General features: G+C 33.8%; 1 protein-coding gene across 1 annotated transcript in view; it reads left to right on the forward strand.

Moving 5' to 3' along the window:
- The first annotated feature begins 5,127 nt into the window (after positions 1-5,127).
- The window catches only part of LOC128548197 (potassium voltage-gated channel protein Shaw-like), a 28,004-nt gene continuing 20,818 nt past the window's right edge, over positions 5,128-12,313 (forward strand). Inside the window, exon 1 of the mRNA XM_053522643.1 lies at positions 5,128-5,263. Within this exon, the coding sequence (XP_053378618.1) occupies positions 5,128-5,263 (136 nt within the window). The remainder of the gene's footprint in view (positions 5,264-12,313) is intronic.

The following is a 12,313-nucleotide window of genomic DNA, read 5'->3' on the forward strand; positions in this document are numbered from 1 at the left end:
CTGTGACCATTGTCAATTGTGTTCGCATTGTACTATTTTGGCGTGTTCATATTAAATAGAAAAAGAAAAATTGATGAACATTCTGTAGCATTTACGGAAGCCATTAAGGGGACGCATATTGCTACATTCACAGTTCATACAGAAATGCGGAAGGGGTGCATATTCAAGAAATCGATGGCGGGAAAATAAAAAACATATTCCTAAACTGATATAATACTGATGGACACCTGTAATATTCAGTATTTTGTGGATAAGGATGTGGTACTATGAATGTAATAGGAAAACAGAGGTCTTTGTGAAAGTACATTCAACACAAAATATTAAGCTTTTGTATAAAATAATGTTGAAGGGATGAGATTTTCTTTCTAACACACCAGGTTTGCTTAAACATGTAAAAATTTAACGCCACGTCATTTCAGCTCGGGATGGACGCCATATTTCTCATTGATAAAAATGTAAACAAAAAAATCAGAGTGGGATTAGCATTGCAAGGGCATAACATGACATTCTACACAATGAATACCTTAGAACAGATATCTAAGATGCTACACAGGTCAGGCGGGTTAAATGCATAATGACGATCACTTGAAATTCATCTTGAAAAGGTGGTTAATTTTAGTTTATTTACATTGTTTTTAATTTTCCCACGACTTCTCGGCGATTCACTGCAAATGTGTTATTGCGCCGGACGAAAGGTAACTCTAATAAACAACGGGAGACAACTTAGGTGTCAGCACGTGTACGATTTTCAAAAAAACATGTCGATGATTATAATTTCTTATCAAATAATGAATCCTATTCAGATATTCGTCTTTAATATTAGAAAATTATTAATATCTGTGGACATTTGTCAAAAAATATTACTTACATTGGACTACTTTGCGCATCAAACTGGTTTCCGCTTCAGTTGTGAGGCACTTCCGTTATACTTTTTGACAACAATAACAAATCAATAAAATCACTTATGAACCGACTGCTACTTAAATCAGTGTAAGTAAAGTTGTTGTTACAACATTATACATGTTCGTTACGTTATGAGATAAAGTTTATCTTGAACTGCATAATCCATTAATTACGTTTAGATGATATTGCATTTACAACTTATTTGACCCCATTTTTTACGTGAATGACAGCATTCTCGTGCAACTCGTGCAAACAGAATTATGAAAAGTATGGTGGAGAATTCAAGGACAAATTATAAATGACATTAAAGTGAGGATAACTGTATATTCGTCCAGTTTTGATCATTGACATGCCTGCTGTGTATTAGTAACTTTTGTGAACAAGATTAGAATGTTACTTTTGCACATATACACATTGATTGGACCTCTCAACCAAATTTCATACCATATTTTAGGGATTTTTAAGACAATACATTTTCAAAGGTTTGTTGAATGTGTTTTGATATTTAAGTGCATTGTAGTTCATGAATACCAAGTTAAAAATTAATATTGGCAACATTTCTAGGCCCTTATTGTAAGCCACTAGACTTCTGTAACGATAAATGTTTAATGTATTAAGGGGAATATACTCTTTTAGTTTTGGAATGTGGCATTCCTTGACCACCGTATCTTTTCTTATGCACTACTTAGTAAACAAACTAAATAATGTATTTTAGCTTACATATGCGAAATGAAAAGCAAGACAGTGACCATATTTCACATTCTTTCTTTAAATTAGAATCTGTTGGACATTGATAAATGTTTGGACAAGGTGAAGCACTATTATTTTTGCACCAAAAAGTCTTAATTGTTGACTTTGAATGTACACAGTAAGTCTTATGTAATTCAAAAATAACTTTCTTGTTTCAGTTTTCTCATTTGTATTTTAGTGAGCAATCCTTTGTGTACTTATAACAGTTGAAACAGTATCCATTTCATGTACCAAAACCTTGTGCTTTTTTGCAGGGAAATTTTATCATACCCCACCCACTTTTTTTCTAATTTCAAAGTATGCGTCCCCTTAATATGTGCTTTCATTTATGGCACATTTCAATGATTATATCGTAAATTCATTCGGAATTTTTCTATTATCGTTAGATTTGTTGAATTCTATGCTATATAATATTTGTAGTTTTTTTTTTTCTCAGATAATAAAATGTTCGTTTGTTTATTTGTATTATACTCATTCATTCCCGCCTTATATTTGGCGGTGTAATTACAAAGAATCAAAGAATAAATTTACAGATATATTCTTGTTCTGTTAATTTATGTTTTAGTAAAGCCTAGGTCAGCATCACGGACATTATGAACAAAACTGTTATTTAAGTTGTAGTATTGTTACCGAGGAAATTCTGACTTCTTTATGCCAGTTGTGGTCAGACAGTTTTATATTATGGCACCACTATATATGGTCATAAATAATATATAAAGTCACTCAGCCATAGCAGAAGAGAAAATCTAGTCTATGTTCCAACTATAAATATGGGATATATCATGATCTTAAAACGTTCTATGATTTTGCATTACATTAAAAGATTGTTTGGGTATTTTTATAGGAATATATACCTTGACAATACATAATTATATTTCATTTTAGTAAGTTCTAATTTAAGTTATTTTGTTATGGTTAAAAATATCGCTTTCTTTGTCATACTTGCTAACAACTTTTGGAACATAATAAAAATTTGACAATGATTTTAAAAGAAAAAAAATAGACTAGATGTAAGTTACGTTCCGCGACATAAAACATACAGCAAAACTGACAAATCTTTCGTTTTAATTATCATGTACATTGTACTTATATTTGCTCAAGCAATTAAAAATGGAACTTAATTAAGGCAGTAGACTCGTATGGACAATCGGCAACTTCCGTGAAATTACGTCACGATTCTCCGTATGATTTTTCGGCATCCTTCGGCAATAACAGAAAATTATTTTTCATTACAACCAGAGACTGCCGAAATCACATATGGGAAACATGAAAACAGAAATTACCGATTATTAACTTAGCCCATACTGTCTTTGTTTTACTAACGTACATTTCAATTTTTATTATGTTAACGACAAAGCACCACAACTTGGTTTTGTCCCGTTATGTTATTTTCCAGTAAAACAGCAGTTGCATGTTTATAACAAATTATGTATTTTTATAACCGGGAAACCACGCAATAAGTTTTTGTCAAATCAGAAATAAAGTATCATAGCAGCGGACTGGTTTACCATTATTAAACTTTTTTGTGTGTGTTTAACAAATACATTACTTCATACAAACAAGCGTATTAAAATATTTCTTTCGAAAGAATTTTAATACAGTTTCAAGACTTCATCAGTTCACGCAATACAACTTATGTAGACAAATATGTGCCAGGTACAAAAAAAAACAAACTGTATGTATGTTACATATCTATTATTAATTCAATGAAAGTTACTATCTAATTTTGCTTCATTATTTAGTATTACTTAATTAAATAACACATATTTCTCCTGGTAATTATACATGGTTCTAAATGAGAAGTTTAACCGTAAAATAAAACGTAAATGAAAATATGTTTACAGCAGTTTCGCCAGATACTGTAGAGTTTAAAGTGCTTTTTTTAGATTAAGAATGTGTTTTACAAACTTAAGATGTACTCTTTCGATTAAATCTAAATTTTTGAATTACCACACTTCCGTATTAAACTATATTAGGTTTAATAGTTTTTGCAAAGACAGATTGATATGAATTTCGATCGATAGGCAAAAAATGTTTTTACTTTTTCAGAAGAGGAGAATTGGTTTAGGAATGCTTTGTTTTGTTTTGTAAATGAGCCTGATCAGGTAAATAGACTTCCAAGAGTCTTAAATTGTATAATAATTTCAATATTTGCATCGTTAAACTGAAGGTTGTATCTACCTCTGGAGAAGATAAATATTTTCGTTTGGTCGAATTTAATGTCGGTTTCTAGACGTGAAAGTAATCAAAATAAATATTCTAAATGGTTTTTAGATTTTCTGCAGAATCTATAAATAACAGTGTATAAATCTATAAATAAAAAGTTTGACAACATTTATAGCTGACATTTCTATTCACATTTGGTGCATCTTACACCTGGCAACCGGTAGCTATTGTGTGTAAAATTAATGAGCTCATATATGTAAAGAGAAAAAAGCAAGGGAGAGAAATTCCCTCATAGTCTTACGCCTACATAGCAAAGGTAATTATCAGTTTTAATTCCACTAAGTTACCACACATACAGGACTAATCATTTGCATATATATTTTCATTAATTGTAAAAATTTCCAATGTTATTCATTATCCAATGTAAATCTGAACCTGCAAATTACAGAGGAATTACACGTGTAAATGTTTTTTTCGAAGATTTTTTCATTGCTACTTAGAAATCGTATTAACAAATGGTGTGAATCTAAACAAATATTTAATGATGTACAATTCGGTTTTAGAGATAATCGTTCTACAGCTGATGCTATATTCCTTTTACATGCTATTATTCAAAAAGTACTGTCTAAAAAGTCTAAATAATGGTGCATTTTTATAGATTATCAAAGAACTTTTGATACAGTTAACAGAGATGCATTACGGTATAAATTAATACAGACTGGTATTAGCTGTAAAATGATTAATATTATTAAATGTATTTATCAAAAAGTACAGTCATGCCTTAAGATATCAAGTTCGATGTCATTTTCTGACTTCTTTGATGTAACGATAGGATTGAAACAAGGGGAGCCATTATCTCCCTTGCTATTCATTTTGTTTATTAATGATATCACAGAAAACTTAAATTGGAATGATTTTACGGATAAAGATCTTGAGCTTGAGCTATGTATTTAGTATTATTTGCTGATATTGTATTGTGTACGACTGATCCTAAGAGCTTACAGTCCCAAATCGATTCCATTTATCAATTTTCAATAAAGTGGGGTTTAACAATAAATGTTAAGAAAACAAAAACTTGTATTTTTGAAAACAGAAAAACTCATCATAATGAAGAATTTTACATTAATGGTGAAAATAGAAATAGTTGATGATTTTATATATTTAGGCATTAAGTTTTCTTACACTGGTTCTCTTTTAGGTGCAGTCAAGGCACTGAATGATCAGGCTTTAAGAGCCTATCACAATATACTGTTATTATTTGACAAAGTCTGTTTAGATGTTAAGACAAAGTTATTACTGTTTGATAGAATGGTTGTACCTATTTTACTGTACGGAGCAGAAATTTGGGGTGTTTACAATTTCAAAGGTGTGGATAATTTACATTTGAAATTCTGCAAATATTTACTAGATGCAAAGAAGCAGACGCCAAATAATGCTGTGTATGGTGAATTAGGTCGCATTCCATTATGTACTATTTGTAAAGAGAGATCTGTTCAATATTGGTTAAAATTAATGAAAACTGTTGATTCTCCAATGAATAGTCTGTATCAAAATCTATGTTCAAATGTAAGAACTGGGCTAAACGTATGCATTCTATTATTGACCATCTGGGTCTGACACATGTGCGTCAGTATTTTGATCCGAATATTAACTATCTCCCTGCGTTTAAACTGAGATTACGTGACAAATTTATTCAAGAATGGAATGCATCGATTAATTCAATGTCAAAGCTGAAATACTATTGTCAGTATAAAACAGTCTTTTGTGATGAAGAATACATTTATAAAATTGCCAGTGAAAATTTAAGAAAAATGTTTACTTGTTTAAGATTAAGCTTCCATAAGTTAGAAATCGAGTCCGGTAGATTTAATAATATTGATCGAAACAATAGAATATGCAGAATATGTAATCAAAATGCAGTTGAAACTGAGTACCATTTCTTGTTATGTTGTAGTAAATATACAGATGTTAGAAATAAGTATTTGGGAAATACAGCTTGGCCTACAATTCAGATGTTTAAAAGTATTATGTCAACAAGAAATAAGAAACGTCTTGTAAACATTTGTAGATATATAAAAGAATCTATGACGATAAGACATAATACCCTATCAAATCTTGCTGTTTCTTAATCTATTACTGACATGTGATATTCTCATGAATGTGCTATGTTTATGCAATATATGATATTTTTTTGTTTATTATATGTTGTATGTTAAAAATGGCCAAAGGCAAATTTAATTGCCGATTTTGATAATAAAGTTGATTGATTGGTTGATTGACTGACTGACTGACTGACTGACTGACTGACTGACTGACTGATTGATTGATTGATTGATTGATTGATTGATTGATTGATTGATTGATTGATTAATTGATATTTAATGTAAGTTTTGCTCACAGACAGTTCCTCCAAATAGTATCAAAAGCGATCTTAAGATCTACAAATGCGCAAAGCAGTTTTCCCACTGACACGATTGATCTGCACTGTTCACCATTCTGTCAGTATATTTTTGGTATACACCCCTTTTAACAGTTAATGGTACTGTCCAAATCGAAAGACGGACGAGTTCATTACAGAAATTTAGCAGGGTAAGGGTTAAGAACAAATAGATTATAACATGTAGAATATCTTTAACGAATTCCTGCATGATATTTGAGCCGCGCCATGAGAAAACCAACATAGTGGCTTTGCGACCAGCATGCATCCAGACCAACCTGCGCATCCGTGCAGTCTGGTCAGGATCCATGCTGTTCGCTTTCAAAGCTTATTGCAATTAGAGAAACCGTTAGCGAACATCACGGATCCTGACCAGACAGCGCAGATGTGCATGCTGGTCCGGATCCATGCTGGTCACAAAGCCACTATCATGTTGGTTTTCTCATGGCACGGTTCATTTATCAATTAAATCATTTTAGGACAGTATTGATGAAGCTTGTTATTCAAAAGTAAGGTAAACAGTTTACTCATGCAAATACGGTTAGGCAGTCTATTACATATTCTGCATTCTGAACGTTAAAATAAGCTTGTCGAACGATTTGAATAAAAGAAACAAAGCGTACTTATAATTTAGGGTTTTAAGTCAAATTATTATTATTATTATACCAGCGCCCTTTTCATGATCAATTTCACGTTCAAAGGCGCTTTACATAGTTCAAATGCAGCCACACACAAAGAGCGCATAATTCATCCTCTACTAGCTTGTCCGGCTAACTTAGCCTAGCTCGTTGCGAATAGACAGCCTGGTTCTTTAACGTGCCCAGTGTATAGCACTGATACACGCAAGGATTGCCTGGGTTCCTGACCAGTACATCTCTAGCTGGGTGGGAAACACTGAAAAGCGTTTCTGAAAATTCCCGAATAGCTGCCGGGGATCGAACCCCCGTGTGCAAACCACTGAGCTATCCGTCCACCCACAAATATGAAAAATCAGAATGTAAATCTACTACAAAGTGAACTAGCGTCATACAGTTTGGATTCTAAAATGGCTGTACTTGTTTATCAGTTACACAAACAAGGAAGTCAAGCGTTGTATATTATACAGTTATCGATTCATGTTGAGGTCAATATGTGTTTTTACAGGTCCGTAAGAACACACTGACCTCAACATAAGTCTATAATTGTTTTTACAGGTCCGTAAGAACACATATTGACCTCAACATAAGTCTTTAATTGTTATATTATATGCCCTTCTCAAATGCATGCATTTGACTGGCCCATATTTCGAACATATAAGAAAAAGTGATATCACAAGAGTCATTATCACTTTTGCAGGTCAATATCGCTTTTTGCGGACGCGCTTGCACTCATTTCGACCAATCAAATGAGCGCATTTGAGAAGGGAATATAATATTCTGTGATAAACAACGGTTGACGCACTGAACGGTGAAAAAAATAATGACGCCAATGATAATGTCAAATGGCCACATGACGCCCGGCTCATTACTACTTGCATAAAAGTTCAGCATATTTCACTGAGTATTATGCAAAGGAAATAATCTTGTGATTTATCGTCTTATTTACCACAGTTATTTGTTAAAATGCTTGAATGTTTAACCACCCGACTAAAGCACTCGTAATTCAGTTCCTGCGCATCTGAACTACAAACCGTGGTAAATCAGAAATAAACAATGCAAAGGTCTTGATTATTTGATAATTTCAATATGAAAACTCATGTTTATTTTCATTAAAACACGGCACTAACGACGTCACGTACACACTTATTTAGCGCCATAATTTTGACTTTTACATGATAGAAATAAATTTCCGGTTTTATATCATTTGCAAAAATGAATAAAGTGCAAAGCATATACTTCCTCCAGCACCGGCTTAAGCGACTCAGTCATAAAAGAACACCTGATTACACTCCAAACTTCTAGAAAGCGGACGCAGTGGTTCGGTGGTTATACTGTCTAACTACGAAACCTGGGGTCGCGAGCTCGAGCCCCCCGCTTCCTAAGCTAAACGTTACTAACTTTACCAACAGTTGTCTGGAGGAGTCGCCCATATTGCTCTCTTACCGGTCCGCGCGTCAACCGTTGTTTGTTGCAAAATATAGAGAGCTTGACTTTCTTCGTTGTTTAACTGGCCATCAATGGAGCCATGTTAGCATGATATTTTACCATGTAAAAAAGAGTCAATTATTTATTGTCGTTTATACAGTATTTTTTTACCGATGGCGGCTCTAAGTTAACTTAAAAATAACCAAATCCGTCACTCTGTGTTTTTTTTTGACATCCACCATTGGATACTTAGATTCTGCTTTTGTGATAGTTTAATGTTACATGATATTTTACCATGTAAAAAAGAGTCAATCATTTACTGTCGTTTATACAGTTTTTTTACACTAATGCGTATGTGTATAATAAATAGCCTACTAAGAACAGGAATGTGTTTAAAAGTTTAGCATATTTTTTTGACTGCTCTAGTACCGATAAATACACAGCTAGCACAGAGTTTGGTATTCAAGGCACATAAGAAAAACGAATACAGTACGGTATTCAATTATTCTGAGATAAATATCCTGCCGTATATGAATACATAAATAGCCATGTGCTCGGTATTCACTGTACATAAGAAAAAGGAATTCATAGCCTGGATCGAATACCAGCCAGCTCTGAGTATGGTATTCAAATAACCTATCCTGACAGAGATGAATACACAGCTGCCTCTGAGTTGATATTCAAAGCACATAAGAAAAATGAATACACAGCCGGGATGGAATACACAGCCAGCTCATTCTTGCACTTCATTTACATATAATAAAGATTTATTGATGGAAAAGCGTGATATAATGTTTAAAATGAATCATTATGAACAGTTTGCAATTTATATAAGAAGGATTATGGCGGAGAACCTGTAAGGTCCGCTTTTCTTTCTTTCCCCCTTTTTTAGCTCACCCGAGCAGGTGAGTTTTTGTGATCGCTCGATGTCCGGCGTCTGTCTGTCGTCTGTCTGTCGTCTGTCAATATTTAGCTTGTGTATGCGATAAAGGCTGTATTTTTCAACTGGTCTTCGTGAAATTTTGTCAGAATGATTATTTTGATGAAGTCTAGGTCAAGTTCGAAAATGGGTCATCTGGGTTCAAAAGCTAGGTCACTAGGTCAAATCAAAGAAAAATTTTGTGTATGCCATAGAGGCTGTATTTTTGATTTTCTTAATTAAATCTTGGTCAAGTTCGAATGTGGGTCATCTTGGGTCAAAAACTAGGTCACTAGATCAAATCAAAGAAAAACCGTGCGTATGCAGTAGGGGCTGCATTTTACACCGGATCTTCATGACATTTGACCAGAGTATTTGTTTGGATGAAATCAAGGTTGAGTTAAAATATGGGTCATCTAGGGTCAAAAATTAGGTCACTCGGTCAAATTAAAGAAAATCCTTGTGTATGCAATATGGGCTGCATTGTACACTGGATATTCATATTTTATAAAATTTAGTCAGAATGATTGCCTTGATGAAATCTATGCCAAGTTCAAATATGGGTCATCTGGGAAACATGTTTACACTGTAATGATGTGTTTCTCAGGTGAGCGACCTAGGGTCATCTTGGCCCTCTTGTTTATTAATATGAATATGGTTCATCTGGGGTCAAAAACTAGGTCACTAGGTTATATCAAAGAAAATACTTGTTTACACTCAAGAGACCACATTTTTGGTCCAATCCTTATGAAAATTGGCCAGAATATGTTTCCATGAAATCACTAGGTCAAACATGTTTACACTGTTATGGTGTGTTTCTCCGGTGAGCGGCCTAGGGTCATCTTGGCCCTCTTGTTTTTGTATATAATCCATGTACTATCATATAGGTACATTACTATATTCGTTACTATAAATAGTAACAAAAAAACGTTTAAAACTGTCATTACGGCTTCTATTGACGAATCCATAATGGCGCAGTGCACCTCACGCGCCATAATCATAATTGTCCTGGGTAACCGGAACGTCAGCGCGTTCTGACGTTGACGTCATGTAGCAACATCATTATGGCGGGTGAAAGGGTGCTGAATAATTTTCAGATCGATTGTCAAATAATGATGGCACTGTTGATGAAAAAAAATATCAATACAAATGATGCTTAGGCCCCTTAAGTTTGTAGAAAAAATATGTAAAGTGAAAATAACAAGATAAATATGAAGCGAAGGTATATAATAAAAAGGTCAATAAACGGCTGGTAGTGCCTTCTAGCCATAATGGCACACCTTGTTTCATAATGGTCCTCGGGTTAAAGCCCACGGGAAATTATGACACTAGGTGTGCCATTATGGCAAGAAGGCACAAGTAGCCGTTTATTAACCTTTTATTATCAATATCATATTGACCTCGTTAGAAGACAATACTTTATTGAAACTGACGGCAAATAACAAATACCAAATGTAAAATTATACAGAAAATATTTTTTTCACAGAATTTGACACTGATTACTGGGAGAAATTTTTCATTTATCATATGAGGCTTGCAAACTGCAAGGTAAATAGTAAATAATGATCAATAATTATGTGCGTCAAGACTATTGATATAAATGATATAAAGCTAGCTTGTAACTTGAGAACTTATTAATATATGTTTTAGTGGGAACTAAGACTTTGCTAATGAAACAAAAAAAACTGAAAAAAAAAGATAAAATGGAGTTATTTCAAGCGAGTATATGGTTTATAGCTGGCATCGCCCTTTCAGCGTTATTTATATGATCGTAAAACGTTGCCCTAATGATGATTTATCGTGTAAATATCTCATGCCAACGGTGCTGTCAACACATTTTCATTGAACTTATTCACTGTCTGAAACATTCAACATTCTTCGATAAGTACAAAATTTGTTAAGTAAAACACATTTTAAATATTCGCCCGAAGGAAATTTCAGTAGTACTATAGCCTCAACCTCATCGCGGTAAATGATCCAGAATTTTATCTTTGCAAAAGGCTTTTTTTTTCAAAATTTCAGTAGGACTATAGCCTCAACCTCATCGAGGTCAATGATCCAGAATTTAACTTTGCAACAGACTCTTTTTCCAAATTTCAGTAGGGCTATAGCCTCAACCTCATCGAGGTCAATGATCCAGAATTGTGTCTTTGCAAAGGCTTTTTTTCCAAATTTCAGAAGGACTGTAGCCTAAACCTCATCGAGGTCAATGATCCAGAATTTTATCTTTGCGAAGGCTTTCTTACCCCAAATTTCAGTAGGACTATAGCCTCAACCTCGTCGAGGTCAACGATCCAGAATTTTATCTTTGCAACATACTCTTTTTCCAAATTTCAGTATGACTATAGCCTCAACCTCATCGAGGTCAGTCCAGAATTTTATCTTTGCAACAGGCTTTTTTCCAAATGTCAGTAGGACTATAGCCTCAACCTCATCGAGGTCAATGATCCAGAATTTTATATCTGCAACAGGCTTTTCCAAATTTCAGTAGGACTATAGTCTCAACCTCATCGAGGTCAATGATCCAGAGTTTAATCTTTGCAACAAGCTTTTTTCAAATTCCAGTAGGACTTATAGCCTCAAATTCATCGAGATCAATGATCCAGAATTTTATCTTTACGACAGGCTTTTTCCAAATTTCAGTAGGACTATAGCCTCAACCTCTTCGAGGTCAATGATCCAGAGTTTTGTCTTAACAACAGGCTTTTTTTTCAAATTCCAGTAGGACTATAGCCTCAACCTCATCACGGTCAATAATCCAAAATTTTATCTTTGCAACAGGTTTTTTTCCAAATTTCAGTAGGACTTTAGCCTCAACCTCATCGAGGTCAATGATCCAGAATTTTATCTTTGCAACAGACTCTTTTTCCAAATTTCAGTAGGACTATACCTCAACCTCGTCGAGGCCAATGATCCAGAATTTTATCTTTGCAACAGACACTTTTTCCAAATTTCAGTTGGACTATACCTCAGCCTCATCGAGGTCAATGATCAAAAATTTTATCTTTGCAAAGGCTTTTTTCATATTTCAGTAGGACTATAGCCTCAACCTCACCGAGGTCAATGATCCAGAAT

The sequence above is a fragment of the Mercenaria mercenaria genome, chromosome 14, assembly GCF_021730395.1.
Source record: "Mercenaria mercenaria strain notata chromosome 14, MADL_Memer_1, whole genome shotgun sequence".
In the NCBI taxonomy this organism is placed as follows: Eukaryota; Metazoa; Mollusca; class Bivalvia; order Venerida; family Veneridae; genus Mercenaria; species Mercenaria mercenaria.